At 37.4% G+C, this 24,055-nt stretch overlaps 1 protein-coding gene across 1 annotated transcript in view; it reads right to left on the bottom strand.

The window, feature by feature from the left end:
- Positions 1–46: 46 nt before the first annotated feature.
- The window catches only part of GLCE (glucuronic acid epimerase), a 128,241-nt gene continuing 104,232 nt past the window's right edge, over positions 47–24,055 (bottom strand). Inside the window, exons 2-4 of the mRNA XM_067751862.1 lie at positions 14,104–14,699; positions 10,069–10,314; positions 47–4,051 (exon numbers count right to left, since the gene is read on the bottom strand). Of these exons, the coding sequence (XP_067607963.1) occupies positions 3,027–4,051; positions 10,069–10,314; positions 14,104–14,686 (1,854 nt within the window). The 5' untranslated portion in view covers positions 14,687–14,699 and the 3' untranslated portion in view covers positions 47–3,026. The remainder of the gene's footprint in view (positions 4,052–10,068; positions 10,315–14,103; positions 14,700–24,055) is intronic.

Here is a 24,055-nt window from a genome sequence, read left to right as displayed (position 1 = left end):
AGTAATCTTAGAATAATCACAGAAGAAAGAGAAACATCCAGGTATGTTCCTTTTAAGATAAAAACTTTATTTTACAATTATATAAAGCTGCTTTACATTAAGCACAAACAATCCATTTACTTTGTATAGAAACAAAATACCTTTTCATCTGCAAAAAATCAAGTTTTGCTGTATATAAAACTAACATGTGCACATTGTGCTTAAACTGCAAAGTCTGTACAGCTTTACAAAGGACTACCCTTCAGAAGGGCATCCAGTAAACACTTTATTGCATATTTAACACATGGTCTATAACCCACATGTACAATGGAGGAGAAACAAGAAAAACAATTAAAAGGAGGATGAAAATAGCAGCTTTCAGTGAAAGTTTGCACACCGACAAAGAAAAAGGTCTGCCACATCTGTAGAGTTGTGCTTGTGTGTCATTTTTGTATTTCCTCACATACACTGGATGGTTTTTGGATGAAGCCTTTATGTACAATAACTCTGAAAGGGTCAAACCTGACCTTCATCTGGAAACTTTTGGCTGGTTTTATAACTGAAGTGGCAATAGGTTTAATTTAATATCAAAGCTAACTCAAGGTAAGTGTAGACAACTAATATCCACATTCTTGGAGCGAAGAAAAATTTAAAGAAATAAAACAAAACTTTAAAATACCTTCCCCATTCTCGCAAAGCTCAGACTAAATAAACATTTTGCATGATTTAAAATCCTAGAAAACTCCACAGGTGCTTAGGAAGAAAAATGTGATGGATGGTCTTGGGCAGTGTTTCTCCACATATATCCCCCGGTCCACTTGCATCAGAATTACCTGAACACTTTTTAAAAATGCAGATTATCATGCTTCACAGGCAGATTTATTGAATATCTGGAATCTGTATTTCAGTAAGCTCCCAGGTGATTCTGAGGCATTAGTCTGAGATGCACCGGTTTGTACGGACAGTGCTGCTACAGGGTCAACTCACCCTCTTCGAAAATTCTGGGATCACAGGAAAAATCGAGTTGCTGTCGCAACGTGGAAGGCAGTGTGAAACCAACAGCAATGAAATAGCAATGCCATTTCTAGATCAAAATGTCTTTCTTTTTTCAGTGGAAAAAGACAGCCACATTGTTAAGGCACTGATATTTGTCACAGAAGCAGTACCATACTGTTTTCATTGATTCCCTCAATCTGAAGTACCAGTATGCAAACACAAGGCAGAAGTCTGGACTGCTCTAAATAATAACACATACGATGGAGTAAAAACGATTTCCAGATTGGAGAAGGTTTACTTTTGAGCCCTGAAATAAAAAAAAAAGGAGTCCAGATATTCTTGTTGAGACATCTAATGTATAAGAACTACAAAGGTCAACATCTAGGGCGAAACCTAATGACCCACAACTGTTTTGTTGTGGGCAAAATCGACTTGTGGTCACATAAATTGGGAGTTTAAACTTACTTTTCCATGGCCAGTTTAATATTGTCTTCAGTTGTAGATCTTCGTTCCTGCCCCCCTTGCCACTGAAACATATATTTTGTACATAGGTACGTATGTATTGTCTGGTTTCTAAGTGGTGTTGGTAGGCTGAGTTCAATCAAGATGTAGTGTGCAGGCAGGTGCCCACCTGGCTCTTGAGGTGCATTTCATGCAGGTCACACACACACTGCACGGTGCGTGTCAGACTCAGTCCCCTGAAAATATGGGGTCTCATATTTCCATTCTGTATAAGTTATTGTGTTGATTTAGTGTATTGTCACACACTAAAACAAAGACAGCAAAATCAGCCTCCCTCAGTTCTGACCTACTGCCTGAAGTCTTATAGCAGACACTACCCAGGGTATGAGGGCTATGATACCTATTTATGTGAGGTATAAAACCAAAATAAAGGTCTGATTACACACGTACAGCTAATGCAGTAGCATCACTTTTACCCAATAGCTGAAATAATTTAAAGTTAAAATTGCAAAGGAAAAACACTGATGCACAAAAGGCAATAGTTTGGAAAGTTGTCGACCAAGGATGATCTAAGTAGAAAAAAAAAAAACTGCTATAAACCTTATAATATCTGACCTAGTAATTTTCTTTAAAGGGGAAAAAAAATCTTAAAAAGACAGTGGTAGTGGACTTATCAAAATTACTACCTCCTCCCCAAATTTAGGTTTATAATAAAAATTCCCAAATGCCCCCCCTGCCAACATAGAAAAAACTCTCTAGCATAGTCTGAAATGAAATACAAAATTCTAGATAGTGACAAAAAGAAACCACCACAATGGGGGTAAAGGAGGAATAGAATGATTATCAAACCTTTACTGATTGTAGATCAAGTTTCATAAAACAGATAACATTTCTGTAATTTCTTGTGCAGTCAACAAGTTTCATCTTAGTTGTGCTTACATTATATAACTGTGAAGCCTGAACACTGGTTGTGTTTTTAATTTACACGTTTCAAGAAAACCATAAATTCAAAATATTCTCTATATATAACAAATTGAACAAATGCAACAAATGCTCATTCACTCCCAAGAAATTAATATATAGAAAAGAAACACCATTTTTAAAGTTGCACACAGTCCACTATTCAGGCTACAAGTACATATTTACTGTATTACAGCACATTATTTTTTTAAAGTCTGCTTTCAACATAAACATAAATAACCACATTTTAAAAGAGCCCCATACTAAGTTTGCAGGCAAGTGCTGGACAGTTGGCCAGTAAGAGCTACTTACCATTGTCTTTCCCAAACCGAGAGGACTGGACTATCTGTGGAACTATCTGTATAGGGTGATAAGCAAGGCCAAGTTAAACATTTTCATTCACCCATTGACTAAACACTTTTCTGCTCTAAATGCCACCTACATTTCTAAACACCCAACTCATGGTATGCAATTATCTCAGAAGACTGGTTTTAAGGATCATTTATCACTTTGATGTAATCCACAAAAACCTAGTATACAACCTTTTAAAATGTGCCTATGCTCTGCTGACAGAGAGCCCGTAGTTTTTGTGTACAGCAGAGGCTGAAATATGATTTTGGTTCTGAGCTCTAGTTGTGCTTTGCCCTGCTGCCTTTAAGGTAGCTTTTCCACCTCTTGACAAATTCTTTGAAGATTGGGGACTCATCAATGGTGCTGAGTAGCTGCAGTTGATTGATGTGGGTGGTGTGATAGTCCCAGCGGGCCAGGTTGGGGGCAATGCCAAGCATGAAGTGCCGGAGGTCATAGATGGTTCCTGAGCCAGTGTCGTACAAGGGGAGCATGGCTTTAAGGGATTCCATGCCACGCTCATACAAGGACCTCGCTTCTTTCCCGAGTTTTTCCCCTGCAGTTTCTTTTAAGTCATACAGCCCAATTAAAGAATACATAAAGCCATTTAAAACAAAAGAGCTAGGTGTGGTTGGATATTCTTCATACCAGTCATGTTTATTCATAAACACAGCTTTAACTCCATGCTGCTCTGATAGAAATTTGTAAGGGGCTGTTGCCCTTAAAGCTGAATTGAGGAATATACGGTCTTTTGTTAAGAGATAGGCCCTGACTAATGTAGAAATGGCTTGCCCTTGGGCCATGGCAGAGTACCACCCTGGCTCTAAAGACTTGAACCCTTCCCCTAACTTACGGGTCACCATAATTGGCCAGCCACCTTTCTCATCCTGGTTCCTCACCAACCAATCACTGGCAGCAAAGAATGCGGCCATGTGGGCTGTGGTAGAGATGGTAATGTTGTCGAGGAAGCCTTTCCCTTTTGCAATCAGCCTAACTACTTTCTTGGGCATTATTTTGGTTGGCTTGACAGCTTTTGTGTTGGAAAGACCCACTCCTTTCCGGAGGTCAGTGACCAGGTCCCTGGTAACCGTGCTCCATGAAGTTCTGGGCCCAATGCCATAGTATATGTCTCTTTCTTTAAAAGCAATTAGCTGGGTATTTGAGACATAATGTACAGTGAAGAGCTGATTCTTTTCTGTGGTCTCCAGAACCACAGACACACTTCCGTTTGTTAAGAGCTTGAGGTCAAATGAAATAATAAAATCTTTTGTGTTCCCCAGTTGCAAGGATATACCATCACTGGTTTCTGTAGGGGGAAAATATACCAAAAAAGACTGGTTAGAATAGAAGCTCTTTGTATTTAAAAGTTACTTGCAATTCATCCTTGACAATCACTGACCATACAAAATTAATCCTTCAATATTTTATGTGTCAGATTTTAAAAAATATTTTAATTTTTACTAAGTTAACCATAAACAGATGACAATTGTAGAGTCCGTGATGGCTTGTGAGCACCAGGGCAAAGCTCTTACCTTCTGGCCTGTCTAGTTTACATTAGAGGGGTTAATGGCCTTAGCAGATAGCTAAGGTACTGTGGTCAAACTGCCTTTTCTAGATCAAATACTGGCTGACCAATAATCAATGACTGTCTAGTATACCCATTCTACAAAAAGAAAAAGTATAACCAAAAGCTGGCTCAGCACATAATATTACAAGAAAGAGCCTAGAAGAAAAGAATGGTTAGACGTGAACTAAAAAAACAATTTTTTTTTTTTTTGGCTGTGCTGCGCAGCTTGTGCGATCTTAGCTCACCAACCAGGAATAGAATCTGGGCCACCCGCTGTGGAAGCATGGAGTCCTAACCACTGGACCACCAGGGAATTCCCTAAAAAATTTTTATTTACTTAATATTTAGTGAGTATTTACTATGTTCTAAGTGCTTTACACATATTAACTCATTTAGTCAGTATAACACCTAAGAGTAGTGCTATTATTACTCTTACTTTATGAATGATGAACACAGACACAGAAGTTAAGTAACTTGCCTAAGGTACAAAGAGTCTGGCTGTAGAATACATGCTCTGAATCACCAATTGATGTTGAAAATGATAGGTTTGTTTTCAGATATTCATTGGAATTGTGAATAAATTCTGGAAATTAAGCAATCGGCTCACGTAGTCAACAAAAAGTGAGGAATACGGGGGAGGCTCTGGAGTTAAACAAACTTTGTGTGGATTCTCACTTCACCAGTTACTAGCTTTGAGATGGTCAACAAGGTACACCTATTTGAGGGCTTCCCTGGTGGCGCAGTGGTTGAGAGTCCTCCTGCCGATGCAGGGGACACGGGTTCGTGCCCCGGTCCGGGAAGATCCCACATGCCGCGGAGCGGCTGGGCCCGTGAGCCATGGCCGCTGAGCCTGCGTGTCCGGAGCCTGTGTTCCGCAATGGGAGAGGCCCGCGTACCGCAAAAAAAAAAAAGATACACCTATTTGAGCCTCAGTTTCTTCACGTGTTAAGTAGAAATAATATTACTTTGTAAGGTAACTGTGAGGATTAAAAAAAAGGATAGTGGCTTGGAACATAGTATAAAATGATGATAATGATGATTTTGAAGCCAATGGTTTCAGAGGCTGATAAAATAGCAGAGCTGTTTTATTTGGCAAATCGTCAAATAGGAAATTTCTCTTGCATGTCTACAGTACGATGATGCCTGACTCTCAGAAAGTTGACTTCTACCAAGAAAAGAAACTGAGCATATTAAAACCAAACAGTAGCAGCAGCAGGAAGAAGAGGAAGAGGAAGAAGAAGAAAAAGAGGAAGAAAAACAACAAAAATATATGTAGTACAAATTTTATACCATTAAAGGTAAATGTGAATATCTTGGTCTATACAGAGCTTAAATCTTTTTAAAATTTAATTAATTAAGAAATTAACTTTGGCTGCGTTGGCCTTCGTTGCTGCACGTGGGCTTTCTCTAGTTGCGGTGAGCGGGGGCTACTCTTCATTGCGGTGCGTGGGCTTTTTTTTTTCACTGCAGTGCCTTCTCTTGTTGTGGAGCACGGACTCTAGGCGCGTGGGCTTCAGTAATTGCGGCACGTGGGCTCAGTAGTTGTGGCGCATGGGCTTAGTTGCTCAGTGGTATGTGGGATCTTCCCGGAACAGGGCTCGAACCTGTGTCCCCTGCATTGGCAGGCGGTTTCTTAACCACTGCGCCACCAGGGAAGTCCCCAGAGCTTAAATCTTAAAAACACATTCACATGTATTATCTCATTTGATCCTTACAATAATCTTCTGACGTTGGTAGAGCAGGAATTACTGCTTCCATTTTAGAGATGACGATATGGAGGCTTTGCAAGGGTAAAAGGTTTGCCCAAAGTCAAATGCTAACTAGTGGTAGAGCAGGGACTAGAAACCAGGGTTCCTGGGTCTAAGCTCAAAGATTGTGAAAAAGAAATGATATTGGAAATACCATCCTCATGAGAATAACCAGTGGAAGAATTATTTCTCTTAAACATAGCTATAGAATCAGATCTACTTTAAGGCATCCTTGAGGAAATCTTGGGTGCTCCTTATTGGAGCAATGATTGGGAATGTGAACTGATGATAGTGTATACAGTGTGAGTAGCTTGGACAGTATTATCACCATGTTGAGCTGATCATTTAACTCTTCCAACACTGGACTCTACCAGTGTGGATATAATTGACCCAAGGCTCTTAATTACTTCATTTGATGGAATAAACAATTATGGAAGTTGTACTGAGAATGAGAACATCTTGCTAGATGTATGATGCTTTGACTTTTTAAAAAGTGATGTCAGAAGTATATTTCTAACACAGTAAAAATCCATTTTATCTGGGGAAATGTCAACACGCAACCTCTCTCTTAGCTGGCATTTTCCTGTATCGACAGTAAATGGAATCTGATGCTCAGAACAACATACTTGATGTTTCAGGATGTTTCGCAGGATTCTGAATTGACTTATGAATTACTCAAGATTAAATTAAATTATACTCAGCAGAGGCTATCTTGAGTGCTACTTATTTTTTTATTCTTATGGTAATGCCTTATTAATCAGACAACACTGTTAACTATGGCATCCATTCTCACCACTATCTTCAGAAGTCCAAATGGGAGAAAGTTGAAGAATTATATTTTCTTCTCAGAATTCCATTCTAATGTTCACTTTATGTATACAAATCTAATGAAATGATATAGTTCGATCAATCACCTTATGTTTCAATATAACAGATTATGTAGTTCAAAGAACTCAGTAATGAATGATGTCATTTAACACCACCAGAGGGGGTTATTGAGCCACAGAGGAGAAGTGACAAAGAAGTCACAATCCCCAATTTAAATCAATCCACAATCATATGAGACAAGTCTTTTAATTCCTATCTTACAGATGTACAGAGAGGTTAAATATCCTGTCTACGTCACTCAGAAGGGTCTGAATGGTAGCAACTGGGACATGACTGTGGTTATGGCAACCACTTTGGAAATATACCAGGCAAGATTTTGAGCTCTACTGGAGAGTCCTAAGCTATCTGGAGACCTGTGCTTTAAATCTACTAATAGACAGGGGTAAGACAGGAATAAAGACACAGACCTACTAGAGAAGGGACTTGAGGATATAGGGAGGGGGAAGAGTAAGCTGTGACAAAGTGAGAGAGTGGCATGGACATATATACACTACCAAACGTAAAATAGATAGCTAGTGGGAAGCAGCCGCATAGCACAGGGAGATCAGCTCGGTGCTTTGTGACCACCTAGAGGGGTGGGATAGGGAGGGTGGGAGGGAGGGAGACGCAAGAGGGAAGAGATAGGGGAACATATGTATATGTATAACTGATTCACTTTGTTATAAAGCAGAAACTAACACATCATTGTAAAGCAATTATACTCCAATAAAGCTGTAAAAAAAAAAAAGCTACTAACAGAAAGTTTCGAGCTTCCTGTCGCTTGAAATCCATGACTCCTCTCTCTGACCGGTTATTCCCAGGAGTCACTATAAGTGTCTATTTTTGGTATATGTGGTACATATAAATGTACTTTAGGCAACAAATGGTGATAAACATTTAAGAATAGTCTTTAAATCAATGTTTTCACACATAACATGAACTGTTATTAATCAACAGGTTTACTATGTGGAGTGAGAAGAGGCCTTAATCAGAACCTCAAGGAACAGAGAGACAAGGGTCAGGCAGAAGAGAAGTTCATAAGAAGCCTCAGAAGGAATGGCTACACAGAGAGGAGAAAGTGAGGTCATGGAAATGAAGTGAAGAGAGTGCTTGGGAAAGGGAAAGCTAATTTAATAAAGCAGGACAGGTATAAAGTTTTAATTCATTCAATTTTAAAATTAGGTAGAAGGAAAAAAAACATTCTTCAACAAACAAAACAATAAAAAATACGCTGCAGATCCATGTTATGGTTTTTCCCTCTAGATAATCTTATTTCCTTTCAGGGAAAAAAAATTCAAGGCCAAAAAGGAAAAAGACCAACAGCATGTAGCCTCTGGTCTTCCAGAGCCTTACTTCACTTAGGCCTACGCTTTTATGCACAAGTTCCAATTTCTTCTCATCAGTGATTCTCTGAATTTATCTCCCAAGAAGACTACATCATCTAAAAAGCCTCATTTCCCATTCCTACGTTTCAATAAACGCCTCACCTTTTTGATTTCCTTCTTCTGCTCTGAGCAACAACTCCAACTAACTCTCCCTCATATACTTGTATCAAACGCAACTCCAGACACATCCAAGATATCAAAACAAGCACCACCTTCTGAGGTAGCACACTCCTACCAACAGAGAGTTCCAATTGTGAGTAGCTAGTGTGCCACTGGCAGAATATCTGTCACAGACAGTTCTCTCCTCCATATGCTTAAACCCACCTTGGGAAGTAGTTTCATCTCTGGTTGCTGGCTGCAGAATGAAGGGCTAAAGTGAAGGCCCTTCACTTAGTATGAGGAGACCTATTGTTTGTATTAACCAGGGTACCCAAAAGTGCACAATGAAATCTATTGCTCTGAATAGGGCAGAGTTCAAGAGATGGTTCTAGAAAACTTCCCAGCACTTGAGGAGACAGAGATGAGGGCTGCTGTTTTCTACCCTAATCCAGACTACATTATGAATCAGTGTAAAAATAAGCCCTCTAGATGCAACCAAAATCAAATGTCCTTTTTAATCTAATAATTTCCTGCTATAAATCATAAGCTAAATATTCTTAAACATCTCCATGTACTTTCTCACCCAGCCAAGCCTGTTGCTTTACAATAAGCAAAGATGCTCTATGTACTGGAATATCACAGAATGCCATAGGATAAAAGAAGTTTTACTCACAGAATAAAAAGTAAAGGTCACCCATTATTTGCATTGCATTAAGCACTCATAAATCCATTACTTAAGGCCATCTAGAATGAGTAGATTTGTACTGCTGTTTTCAAGGTCTGTGAATTACACAGTCATCAGTAAAGGACAAGGACAGAATACAGAAAAGGTCTTATAACCTTTTCTCTCTTTTTATTTACCAACTGGCAAGGTTGGTGGGAGGGAGGATGAGTTCTGTTCTTGACAACATTCCCCCCCTACAGAAAATTAAGCCTGAGGTGCTAACTAAAATTATTCCATTGTCTTTTTAAGTAATGAACTCATTAATTCTCATGGATATTGATTAGTGGAGAGAAATACATTACATCCCAATTAATGGGACCGTCTTAGAAAAAGGGGAAATGTTGCATAAAGTTAATTTGATTTTATAAAAGATTTTATTAATGAAATGGCTTTATATGAAGTTTGAAACAATCTATCTAGTACATTAACAAAAGTCAATATAGAAAGCAGGCCTGGTTGGTAATGCTATATTACTTTGAAAAAATAAAAAGCTACTGGTAAAAAATAGGCAAAGGAAAGGCTGGCTCTCGCTACAAAGAAAAATTTCTGCCTTAATGCAAAATAGTTAAAAAATTAAAGGATGAGTACTGTGCTGAAACATTAAAATAAACTGAGAAACTTTATTCCTGTGGGATCTGGTTCCCTGGAAGGAGAAAGACATCATGCAGTAACCTGGTTCTTGTGGCTTGGCTCTTCATGCAGTAAATATTCCTTATACAACCTTAAATATTTTAGCTGATCCTTTAGATTTCACTTGGGTGACACTATTTGTTTCTTCATATATGTAATATCAAGCATCTGCTGATGTGTTTTTTAAAAACCATAAAAACAATTTTAAGGGAGTATCAGGTGCTATAAATCAACATAAAATTAGCAAACACATATAAAAACACATCACTTAAACAAAACAAAACAAAACAAAACATCACTTACCCGGAGCAGTGAACTGTTTAACATTGGTGAATCTAGACTTATCAGCTACACTAGCCATAAAGCAGCCCTTTGGCACGGTCCAGTCATTGGGCTTGCTATTTTTGTCCCTGTCTTCTGCTGTTTCATATACCTCTATGTGAGGGGGTTTCTCAGTTAGATTCTTGCTGTAATGACTTAACCCATACTGTGCAATCTGGATTGGGTAGAAATAGCCTTGAGGTCCCCATTGTGTAGATAGAGGTACACCTATAAAACAGAGAAACAAAATAAATATCTCCAGATATTCATGATCCTATTCTGAATACCACTCTTCACTGTTTTACTTCTGGGGGAGTTATAGGGTTATCAGCAACTTTTAAGCTTCCTTATTACACTGTTTTCATAGTTACTAAAAACAAGTACCAAATTAACCAGAAATGAAACACAGAACTAAATGCTCATTCACTCTCATTCATTATTTGTTGACAGATAGCAATGCAATGTTGTCGATCATCTTTTTAAGGACTAATTTTTAATGTGTGCTACTTTTGCTCATAGCTACAGATGTCATATTTCATAATTCTGTTTCATACATTCAAGTTTTACACAATTTAAATACATATAGTTAATGTTAACAGCTTTATTCTAGAATATTAAACCTGAAATTTTCTTAACATCTGTACTTAACAGTCAAGTTAATTACATACTAATCTTTCCCTCCGGTGTCAAGATGTGGTCTAGTAACTTTATCATCTGATGGTTAAAAGTATTTGCTTAAGAAGCCAGCTATGGGGGGCTTCCCTGGTGGCGTAGTGGTTGAGAGTCTGCCTGCCAATGCAGGGGACGCGGGTTCGAGCCCTGCTCTGGGAGGATCCCACATGCCGCAGAGCAACTGGGCCCGTGAGCCACAACTACTGAGCCTGCGTGTCTGGAGCCTGTGCTCCGCAACAAGAGAGGCTGCGATAGTGAGAGGTCCGCGCGCCGCGATGAAGAGTGGCCCCCGCTTGCTGCAACTGGAGAAAGCCCTCACACAGAAACAAAGACCCAACATAGCCATAAATAAATAAATAAATAAATTTATAAAAAAAAATAAAATAAAAAGAAGTCAGCTATGACTAGGCAACTTAAAGTATAAACACGTTTGCAATTCTTTTTCATATCCTTCAGATCAAAATGTAATTCTTGAGAAGAGTGCTTTTTTTAAAGAATGAATTAAAGTTGTATATTTAAACCATAGATTCTTGATAAATTCATTAGTGGATTACCTCTTGTAAAGTTCTAAGCAAAACTTTTAAATGTTTGGCATTAGTGTTTATTTTAGTAATTTTCTACATGGGAAATACAATAATACCACACTGTACAGAATACTGTATTATTGCATCATGGTGTATGTGTTGAGAGATAAACTATTTGTAGTCCTAAAATAAATTAACAAGCAACAGATGGGCATGGCAGAAACTGGGAACCTATAAAACTATATGTGTTTTGATGTAGTTTCAAAATAGTTTAAGGAATTACAGACCATACAGGCTAAGAAACCTAGGCTACAGATAAGCTTTTTAACTTCAATATTCTTTCTCCAAGGGTAGATTTTTTTTTTCAAAATTCAAACAATTATTTTCACTTAATAAAAGCAAGGTTTATACTATCTCATTTGATGGGTAATAACTACAATAATGTGTAATTGGCCTAAGAAGTGATAGACTGATCAATGGAACCGAATAGTAGGCCAGAAACATACTCTAGTAAAGATTTAGAAACATATTCTAGTTTCAAAATATTTTAGTATAACGATAAAGATTGAATCATTGATCAGCGGGGAAAAGAGGAGATTATTCAATAAACGTTAAGGGAAAAAAAATCTAAAATTAGGCCCTGACCTTGTACCATTTGTCAAAATATAAATCAGTCTAGCTTGACTAAAAAGTTAAATGTAAAAAAAACCCCCATAAAACTATTAGAGAAAATACAGATGAACAGCTGATCGTGGCATGGCAAATGATTTTCTAAGCATAAAAGGAAGAATTAAAAAAAAAAACCCTAAGTTTAGTAAATAGAACTAAAAATTTCTAAACAAAGCATAAATAAAATGCAAAGACAGCCAAATTAAAGAAAATATCTTTAACAAATGCAACAAGGTGCTACCACCCTTGCTATATATATAAAAGATCTCACAAATATATTTTTCTAAAAAACAACATTAATCACATTGAAAAAGGGGGAAAGAACATCAAGCCCATTCTATAATGGTTAAAAGCATATGAAAAACATATCTGACCTCACTAATTGCTACAGAAAGCAAATTATGAGATCCCTTTGTAAACAACAGATTAAAAAATGAACTTTCATGATGGCAGGAATTGGGTGACAGGAGCACCCTTATACTCTGCTATTGGAAGCATGAAGAGGGTCAACCGTCTTGGAAAGTAGTTTGGTAAAATAGATTAACTGATACTATTTGACATGGTAATTTATTTCCTAGGGAACTGAGAATACAATTAAAACAGCAAATGATTAACTATGAATATCTATACCATTATGTATAATGGCAAAAAAGTGGAAATGACCTAAATGTCCAACTAAAGAGAAAGGTTCCATACATTATTATGGCATGTCCTTATTACGAATATTAGTGATTAAAATATTCAATAACAAGAGGAAATAATCATAACATGTTGAACGAAAAAAGAATACAAAATTGACTATACAGCATGATTCTAATTTGTTTAAAAATGTGTATCTACAAAAACAACAAAAAGATTGGAGAAGACATCAAAACATTAACAGTGGTTATGGTTGCTTTTTACTTTTTCTTTAGCATCTAAGCACCTATTAAGCTTATACACTTTTAAAAATTACTGGAAAAAAAAAAAGGTTTGGCGATGGATATCTTTCAAGCCTCTAAAAAACTACTACCCTCCTGAACACTGCACAATAAATATCATTATAACTATGTTAAAACATATACCTAGGTATAAAGACCTTCTGAGAATATACAAAAATGGTAATAATTATCTTGAATGGTAAGAATATAAGTGAATTTACCCCCTTCCTTCTTCTAAACATTCAGTAAAGATATTACAAAAATTAAAATATTAAGATATTAAAATCACTCTCTATTTTTTATTATTTTTTGCGGTACGTGGGCCTCTCACTGCTGTGGCCTCTCCTGTGGCGGAGCACAGGCTCCGGATGCGCAGGCTCAGTGGCCATGGCTCACGGGCCCAGCTGCTCTGCGGCATGTGGGACCTTCCTGGACCGGGGTATGAACCCGTGTCCCCTGCGCCGGCAGGCGGACTCTCAACCACTGCGCCACCAGGGAAGCCCTAAAAGCACTTTCTATAACAAAATGAGAAAAATGAAATAAAACCCAAACTAAGCAATCTTAAAACACACTAAGTTCTTTCCTCTGATTAAATGATATACTTTAAAGTCAAATTCAATATGGCTTTCTGATCAATCCTAGGTTTGAAATACAAATTCCAAAATGTATTAATTATACCCATAAGGAACCCCCAGGTTTTAAAGCCAATGAAAGACATTATGTAATAGATTATAGGAGTTCATGAAGTTCAGAGAAAATGATACTATGTATTATCTTGTTCTGAGAACTGTAAACCTCCATCCAGGGATGATACCTGGCTAATCTGGTAATAAGACTTGGTACATTGATGGGTCCACTGGATGGTCTGTCTCCCTTTCCCATCTCCTCTCACAGGATATGATAATAACCTATTACGATAGGTTATTAGGATAATAACTGTATATTTTAATGCAAAATTTCTGGAGATGCTGTGCCTTGACTTTACTGATGATAATTTTAGTTTCTGGGGTAGGTTAATGGCATAATCCTATTCAATCAGGTATGATCTTATTGTAGCCCTTAAATCACACCATCTAGAAAGTTCAGGTTTAACCTGTTCCTCCCTGCTAAGTCAGAGTGATGAAAGGTCCTTGATAGTAAGCTATGCAAGTACTTGCTATATAATTAACACAGTCTCTTATTCCTCAACACAATCAGGACAGAAAAATGCAGTGGAGTAGATGGATACCAACCTTCAACCCCACTTATGCACTTGACTCTGTCTCGGACTTCCACATTGTAGCCTTCAAAGGACATAAATACACCATCAGGGTGATAAGGGGCTCTCTGTGCATAGACTTTGGAATAACTATGAGAGAATTCAAACCGATCATAGCCATCGTACTGAACCACCTTTCCGTAAACGTCAAAATATTTCTCTACCCAGGTAAATGGAAGAAAGACTTCATTCCCCTCTCGTCTCCCTTTAATTGTGTGTTCATCATTTATGAGACAGTCAATTTCTTCATACTTGAGCCCTAACACCTTGCTTCCCCCATTGCTATTGAAGCCTCCAACAACAGGGGGCGCTTTCTGCTGTTCCTGAGGGAATGCCTCCTCAGAGTGCTTGGCCATGTGGTTCACATAGTTGTTGCTCTCAGATGCTGCTGCTCTTTTTTCTAACGCATCCACTCTGAAGCCACTACTCGAGTGCCGTGGAAACTGGATCGCTTTGTCGCTGGAACACTTATTCCACAAAAGTACTGTGACCAAAGTGAAGAGTGCGCAGATGACAATCAAAGTCTTATAGTTGACCCGAGCTGCCAAGCAACGCATATTCAGACCATACCTATGGAGGCAAGAAGAAAAATTCACACAAAGATGTACTTACTGACATTTCATAGGATAAGATTTACTTTTAAGATACTGAACCACCACATTAGGACAATTTTATTAACTGCATGTAATCTGATCAGATTTAAAATTACTAACTCAAACTTTTCAGCAGAGACAAAGAAAAGGCAAGAGTTGCTTCCCCCCTCTTAAAATGCTCAGTTAGCATGATCCTCTAAAGCAAAGATTCCCAATCTTTCTCTGTTTGTGGCTCCCTTGGATTCTTAATAATTTCTTCATGAAGCCCCTAGGTCAAAAAAAAAAAAAACCTGTTGGGCTTCCCTAGTGGCGCAGTGGTTGAGAGTCCGCCTGCCGATGCAGGGGACACAAGTTCATGCCCCGGTCCAAGAAGATCCCACATGCCGCGGAGCGGCTGGGCCCGTGGGCCATGGCCGCTGAGCCTGCACGTCCGGAGCCTGTGCTCCGCAACGGGAGAGGCCGCAACAGTGACAGGCCCGCGAACCGCAAACAAACAAACAAACAAACACCTATTACTTCCATTTGTGAAGTAGTTGGGCTCAAACAACTTAATACATATTTTTGTCCTAACGACTGAGTAGCTGTTTGAAAAAAATATAACAGGTCATGTCAAGGTAAACACTGACATCCATGTTGCCAAATCCAACAATGAATTTTTAGTGCTCACCCTATGTTGCTTCTCAGCAGCATGAAATAGTAAACGACTCTCTCCTTCCTGAAACACTTTCTTCCCAGGACTCCCGGGGCACCATGCGTTCTTGGTTCTCCTTATACCCCAGCTGGATGCTCCTCCTAGTCATCTCTGATCATTCCTTCTCATCTCTCTGAACCTGAATGTTGAAATGCCTTAGGGCCCCAGTCCTCAGACCTCTTCTTTATCTCTATTCACTCCCAGGTGATCTCACCCAATCTCATGGCTTTAAATACAATTTATATGTTGACTTTTCCCAAAATTCTATCTCCAGGCCAGACCTTCCTTCAGAACTGCAGGCACATATACCTATGTGCCAATCCAAGTAGCAATAACTGACATCTTTATTTGAAGGTCAAATGGGCTTCTAAAACATAACATTCAAAATTTAATCCCTGATCTTTCCCTTCAATCTGCTCCTCCTTTACTGCTCAGACCAGAAATACTGACTCCTTTCTTGTTCACCCCATATCCAACCAGTCAGGAAATCCTGCTGTCCCTACCTTCAAATTATACCCAGAATCTAATCACTTTTCACCAACTACACAAGTTACCAACACATCAGAGCCACTGCCATATTTCACTTGGAATACTACAGTGATGTCTAACCTGCTCTCCCTGCTTTTACCCTTGCTCTACTATTCTACCCCAAAGTCTATTCTCAACATAGCAGTCAGAATGACGCTTTTAAATACAAGCCAGATCCTGTCTTTCCAGTCATGATGGGAGAAGAATTTGATGCTGTTGCCCCTACTGGCCATGTGGTGTACCAACCAGTCGTGATTGTACTGTAGGTAGTCCTGGAATGCCTGTTGCTGGGGTCACTGGGAAACATGGAAAATTATGGGTTAGTTACATGTGCAACATATGGAATATCTCTGCCCACTGAGAGTAAAGAGAGTAGACTTACTGCTGCTTGCTACAGTAGCTCTGTAATTTATTTTATGGTGTAAATCCAAAACTACTTATTTTATGGTTGTAATCCTTCTTCCCCCTTTTCCTCTCAATAAACCCTTCTGGCAGCAATGAGATTTAAAAAAATCAAACCGTAAAATGAAAACGTTTAATGAAAAATTACACAATGATTTTCTGTTTTTCAAGAAAGCTGATGGTGTTTTTCAATTAAAAGCTCATTTCTTTTAATTCCAAGAGGAGGTAAACCCTGAGTCCTTGCATGTCTGAAAGCAACTTTATTCTGCTCTCACCTTTGATGAATAGTTTGGCAGGATATAGAATCCTTGGGCTGCATATTATTTTCTTTCTAAATGCTGTAGGCAATGTTTTACTTTCTTAAAGCATTACGGGCTACTGATGAGAGGTTTGACTTCAGTCTGATACTTGCCATTTTGTACATGACTTCCCTCTGAGTCTTGTGTTTACCCTAGGAATTCTGCAGTTTTGTGAGAATGTGTTAACAGTATGATATTTGATTCACTATTTCAGCACTTGGTGTGCCCTTTCAACCTGAAACCTTGTGTTCTCTTATTCTTGTTTAATGGATGTAGTATCTTCTTGCAGCTCTGAGTATGTTAGGGTTCTGTTTTTGTAAAGTTCTCTCTGATTATCTCTGTTTTCTTTGGTGGTCATTTTTCTGGTTATTTTAGTCTCTTTCATGGTGTTAGCTTTCCTCATACGCCTGTGATCTTTGTTTACTCATTCATCTTTAGGCTTGAATGACTCATTAGCTAACACAGATTTCCTCTGTTATTGTGAAGATGGTCTGCTTTTGGGCTAGATTGTTCTGAGAGGGGCTCTGTGTGGGTTGGGTACAGGCGGAGTGACAGTGTTCCTTTAGGGTGTGTGGGTGGGTAGCCAGCAGGCCCTCTAAATACCAGAATGAAGATGACTTTTTCTTTTGTCCTGGGGACATAACTCATACTCTAGAAGCCTTAGCTTTTCCCAATTTCTCTAAAGAAAATCTGGCTGGTGTTTTGGCTGGGGTTCACGCCAGCTATCTATAGTTCAAGTGCAGGGGTGAGAGAGATAAGGGGAAGGAAGGAGAGGGTACAGCTGTGCCTTCTAGTACTGGAACAGAGATCCGGAAATCTGTTTAATTATCACCCTATGGTAATCTTCCTATTTACTGTTATTGGCATCTTCATTTCTTATTTCTATATATTTTATTTCAGTGGGGCATCAGGAGGGAAGGGAGGCAAAGATATGGGTCTGGTACATCTTGGAAATCATACACAGATTGTAAGAGCTGGAATCCAATAATATATTTCATCATCTGCATTATTACTATGAGAAAATGTGTTGAACGCTAAAAAAAGAAGTGTGGTACAAGCAAACCTTCAGAAGTCACATATTTATAAATTGAGGATTTCCTTATATAGTAGCATGGGCAAACGGATAATACTAAGTGATGTTCTTTGTTTTAATTTTATTTATTTATTTTTATTTTTGACTGTGTTGGGTCTTTGCTGCTGCGCGCAGGTTTTTCTCTAGTTGTGGTGAGCAGAGGCTACTCTTCATTGTGGTGCATGGGCTTCTCATTGGGTGGCTTCTCTTGTTGCAGAGCATGGGCTCTAGGCACGCAGGCTTCAGTAGTTGTGGTGCTTGGGCTCAGTAGTTGTGGCTCGCGGGCTCTAGAGCGTAGGCTCAGTAGTTGTGGCACACGGGCTTAGTTGCTCCGTGGCATGTGGGATCTTCCCGGAGCAGGGCTCGAACCCGTGTCCCCTGCATTGGCAGGCGGATTCTTAACCACTGCACCACCAAGGAAGCCCCTAAGTGATGTTTAAACAAACAAACAAAAAAAGCCCTCCATTAAAAACATTTATGTGCCAACATTTGAATCATCCGTCAGCTATACTAACATTTAGAGCAGTTAAAACAGAAATATAAAGCTTTTGTCCCACCATTGAGACGTGCCCTTCCTCCATGACCCAAAAGAGAGTAAACCTGCTATGGAACTAGTAGGCTACCATTATGATGAGGCATGTGATGGGAAAATAAAGAAAAGTCAAAATTAAAAACTTTCAATAACCTTTATGTCCAGATTTTGTATCTGATACCATTCCTTACTAAAAGCAATCAGGATAAAAAAATTATAAAAGCAATCAGGGCTTCTTAGAGACATCAATCTGAAAGGTCCCTTTCCCGATTAAGTCAAAGCTGTGAGAATTATGACTGATGTTGACTGAAACACACTAAATCAATAAAGATCTATGAGTCTATAATGATATTCAAAAAAGGAGATAGCCAGAAAAAATACTTAAATCATCTTCTGACGAAAACTGGTAACTAAATCAAAGAATTTATTTATCTATCTTTGCAGGAGAACACACCAATAGCCTCAGATGACAAAGAATTCTATCTTACAGAAAAAGGGTGGCTAATAATGTAGAAGAAAAAAATTAAAATCTGAAAATTATTATGCAATTCCTCATGAAATTACTAATTTAGCCAAGTGTTATATTCAGGCATATGTTTGACAGGGATTTAGTGATTCATACTGTGCAAAGTAACACCAAATACATTATTTCCTAGTCACAAGGAGAAAAAGGTGAAACTCTACAATGAAGGGATCAGTCAGCACCCTAATTCAGTGGTCAAATTCAGTCTCATTAACGATGACTCATGCAGATGTTGTGTCTCTTGATGAGTTAAAATAAAAAGTACATAACCTATTGTATATCCCAGCCAAAAATGTTTAACTTGGATCTCTCTGACCCTATGATTTAATTTCTAATTAACAGGAAATACAAGGGAAAGAGGAACAAGTTAAGCGCAGATGCAACCAGTACATCAAGAAGGTGAGACATCCTGCAGGAGAGTTGGCCCCATCTCCTCAATAAATTAGTGGTATGAAACGAAAAAGGAGACTGGGTTAGACTTTTTGAAAAGAGACTTAAGAAATATAACAACCAGATGTGAGACTTGGTCCTAAGCTGGGAAATCTGACTATGGGCTTGGTAAGAAGGAAAGATGGAAGGACATATGGAGGTTGTTAACTGAAAAAAAGGAGGTTACAGAACAGCACATATAGTATGATTTTCTAATTTTCCATGAATATGTTTAACATGTTTTTAAACCATAAAAAAAGAAAATTAAGAAGGTCAAAGTCACTTGTTAAAATATTTAAAGAAAGAATTATAAATTTTTAGTTAAAATTCTTAGTTTTCAAAACAGGCACTGACATTTTTTGGAGGGGAGGATAGAAAGAAAGAAAACTCTGAGTATTGACATGCAGTACTAACTACCAAACAGGCTTATCTAAAGGTAAGTACAATAATTTTATTATGTTTCTCATATTATAGAAAATTGACTATAGAAACTTTCAAATTTCGAAAAGTAAATTGCATTGACATTTTGCTAAGTACAAATGATAGTAACTTTAAAAGCTAAAACCAGGGTTTTCTGCTGAGTGGTGATAAGCTTCCTACTTATTTTAAAGCTTTTGCTACATCCATGAACTAGATTAACCTTTCAAGTTAAAGTAAAAAAAAAAAAAAAGTAAATAAATAAATTCAAAAACCTTGAAAGCTCATGTGTTGCTGATCCTAAAGATTTATTTCATTAGAAACATAATCCAATAAAATTTAGTTTTAGTAACTTTAGAGATCTACAACAGGAAATAACATTCAGTAAACATCATAAAGAAACTGTGGAATAAGTTCTTTGCACAAACAGTTAAATATTAAGTAAAGCAAATATAACTTAGTTTTCCTTTGGGAGAGCAAACTGTTCTCTTCTAAAATGATGTGCAATTCAAAGAAATTTTCCTGATACCTTAGTTTTCAAATTCATTTTCCTGAGTAATTCAGTAAACATTAAAACTGTGGATATCACCATGAGTTTTTAAAATATGAAGGTCATATTTCAGTTAAGAACAACCTTCAAATAAATTTGTAATAGTTTCAGTGAAAGAAATTATTGGCTTTTTCCTTCCTCTGAATAATGTAGACCAATGCCTGCTTGCCCATTATTTTCTCTTTTTTATTTATATATCTAACAATTTATATTCTTATAATCATTTGGTAGCAAGTAAATAGAAGGAATAGTAGTTGCTCAATAGAAAATCAAACTGACTGGTTCAATCAGTATCTATTCGGCAGCTAACATGTGGCAGGTAAGGCACAATCCCTGTCCCTAAAGGCCAGATTGGCAGGAAACATGGGCATAAGAAACAATAACGCAATGATACACAAACTGTAAAAAAAAAAAAAAAAAAAAAAGTTATGTAGAATGTGTTATGAAACACAGTAACGTTTTAAGTGAAAGCTTCCAGGTGGAATGAGTAGACTTACAGTCAAGCATGCTCCAAAATCAGGGTGTTTGCATTTGCCATTCCCTCTGCTTGGCAACCTGTTTCCCCAGATATCCACTTGGCTTGCTCCCTTACTTCTTCAGGTCACTGCTTAAGGGTCAGTTTATTAGAGAGGTCCTCTCTGACCACCCTATCCTAAATAGCAGTTCTCACCCCATCATTCTCTAGGTCCTTACTTGGCTTTATTTTTCTTCATAGCATTTATCACTACTTGGTATTATACATATTCAGATTATAAGCCCTCTCCAATCCACTAGAATGTAAGTTCCACAAGGGTTGAGATTTTGCTTCTCCTGGTCATTGCTGCATCCTCAATGCCTAGAAATGTGCCTGGTTCAAGTAGGCATTCAATAAATATTTATTGAATGAACACTGTTAAACATGCAATTTCAAAAAATAACAGACATTTGAAAGAGACAATTTTGTTTCCTTTCCCATATTTGGGTATTCTGAAAGCATAATCCAAATAAAAATGAACATAACTGACATAATTGAATACGGATTGTGATGCTGTATATTGGCCAACTCTTTAAAATGGATCTATAATTTAAGAACTGCTGTTAGTAAAGTTCCATCTGTTTACTGCTTGATAGACCAAGATTTAAATTACACAGTCAAATGTTTAAGTATTCTGTGATAGCTCCAACTCAAAGGAGAACTGCCTATACTTTTGGTGGTCAGGCCTCTTCCAGTAATGCAAACAAGTAGTATTCCCTAGCAACTACTGAAAATAAAGGACAAAATGAAAAGGTAATTCTGCTAGTCCATTAAAAAAAAAAAACAAAGTTAAAATAATCTTTGATACAAGTGGCTCACAATGCTTCAAATAAGATTATATTTCTAGGCAAACATCTCAAAGAAATGAGCAGGGGGTTTATAGTATATTATATTATTCACATTTTAAGGATGAAGAGACCAAAGTATAATAGCCCACAAGAGATTCATTAAAACAGAGGACAAGGACAAAGCCAAGATAGCTGAGAATTTAAGATTAAAAATTATATTTCTATTTTACAGATGATGAAACTGAGGCTCTGTGATGTTAAGTAATTTACCCTTGGTCATGTGATTATTTGATGGTTCACTAGAGATTTGAATTCCAAACCCTGTGCTCTAACATTCACAAGGTATCTTTGAGCTGATACATATTTTATTTCAGAAGCTGAATACCACCCTTTCCCAAGAGATACTCTAATTTATAGCAGGTTACCAGATTGTGAATTGAACTCAGACATTAACAGATCTTATTCTAGATAAAGCTGAATTTTGACCTTGAATCAACAGTTTACATAGGTAGAGTACAATTTTAGAAAGAGTTATCTAGTTATTTTAAAATCTTATTAGCATTTCTAAATGAAGCTGCTGTTATTTTTGAATCTTCTTCAAATCTAACAGTATAATTACAAACCATGTTACTATTAGAAAAGAATAGAAAGGGAAGTCATAATTATGATATTTATGTATACATAGCCCAGTACCTGGTCTGCAGGTGGATTAGAATAATTAAGCTCTTGAAAATAGGATTCCCATTGGCCCTACAAATCTAGCAACAGCTTACAAATTCATTACAACGCTTCATTCTGCCAATAATTATAATGATGTTCTGGGATAGCCTGTTGAAGCAAAGCCTTTCTCCAGAGATAAAAATGGAGCTTAATAACAGTTTCATCAGTCCATGTTAATTTGAGGCTTTGAAAATAATGTACTGGTGTTCTAAAAACTCCACAGTGGCAGTATTTATAAGAGTAACTAACATTAGTATAAGGACTAATTACTAAACTAAAATTAGTAACTAACATTAGTTCAGGTATAAGAAAGTAGAAATCTTAAGATAAAATTTTTTTATTCCATGATTGCATTTTTATTAGCTGTGTGGGGGGGGGGGAAGAAAAGAGAAACAAAGAAAAACCCAGAATATAAATGCTTTACCTTTTTTTTTCTACTTAGCTTAATTTCTGATAAGAACACAGAATCTTTGATATAGATTATTTGTAATAACTCTCAGAATGAAAATTACCCAAGACATCAAAGCTCAAATTTATCTGCTCGGTTACTCAACACAAATCTGCTTAGAAGCAACTTAAACCAATACTTCTGCCTTCCATTCTCTTATAAACATTTCCATCATCATGAAAGGAAAAAACAAAACAAAAACGAAAAACTTCAAACTATAGAGATAAAGGAGAACCATGTATACAGCAGCAATTAACACATTATAAATCAACTATACTTCAATAAAAAAATTTTTTAAAAGAAGAACCATCTAATGAAGAATATGTTAATTGTATAAATAAAAACTCAAATTAGAACTCAGGAGTTAGGGGAAGGTATACTTGTGGTTCTGTCTGTGCTCTATTTGCAAGGAAACCTGAGACCATCTGGCGTCTTCTATTAGCCCAGAGTGTGGAAGTGCACATTTTTTTTTCCAATTTTTTTTCTTGGGTGGTAAAATGCAGGTAACATAAAATTTACTATCTTAGCCATTTTTAAGTGTACAGTTATGTGGTATTACATACATTCACAATGTTGTGTGGCCATCACTACCATTCATCACCATAACTCTTCCCATCTTGTAAAACTGAAACTCATACCCATTAAACAATAACATTTCCCTATTCCTCTCTCCCCACCAGCCCCTGGCAACCACACTTTCTGCATCTATGATTTTGACTAGTCTAAGTATCTCATATAAGTGGAATCATATAGTATTTGTCTTTTTGTGACTGACCTATTTCACTTAGCATAATGAACCCAAGTTTCATCCATGTTGTAGCATATGTCAAATTTCCTTCCTTTTTAAGGCCGAATAATATTTCATTATAGGTATATACCACATTTTGCTTATTCATTCATCAGTTGATGGGCACTTTGGTTGCTGCTGTGAATAATGCTACTATGAACATGGGTGTACAAATATCTTTTTGAGACCCTGTTTTCATTTCTTTTGGACATAAATCCCAAAATGGAATTGCTGGATCATATGGAAAGTCCATTTTTAAGTTTTTCAGGAATCTCCATACTGTTTTCCACAGAGATTGTAACATATTAACAACCTCACCAAAAGTGCACAGGGTTCTAATTTCTCCACATCCTCGCCAACACTTGTGATTTTTTATTTTATTTTTTTAAATAAAACCATCCTAATGTGTGTGAGCATCTCATTGTAGTTTTGATTTGCATTTCCCTAATGATTAGTGATGTTGGGCATCTTTTCATGTGCTTATTGGCTATTTGTATATCTTCTTTGAAGAAATGTTTATTCAAGTCCCTTGCCCATCTTTGGCTTCTTTTTTTTTTTTAAGCTGGGCTGTGCTGGCATGCAGGATTCTAATTACCCAACCAGGGATCAGACCCACAACCCCCTGCAGTGGAA

This window comes from Pseudorca crassidens, chromosome 1, assembly GCF_039906515.1.
Source record: "Pseudorca crassidens isolate mPseCra1 chromosome 1, mPseCra1.hap1, whole genome shotgun sequence".
Taxonomy (NCBI): Eukaryota; Metazoa; Chordata; class Mammalia; order Artiodactyla; family Delphinidae; genus Pseudorca; species Pseudorca crassidens.
The sequence above is the reverse complement of the archived record's forward strand: the minus strand, read 5'-3'. Positions and strand labels throughout refer to the sequence as shown.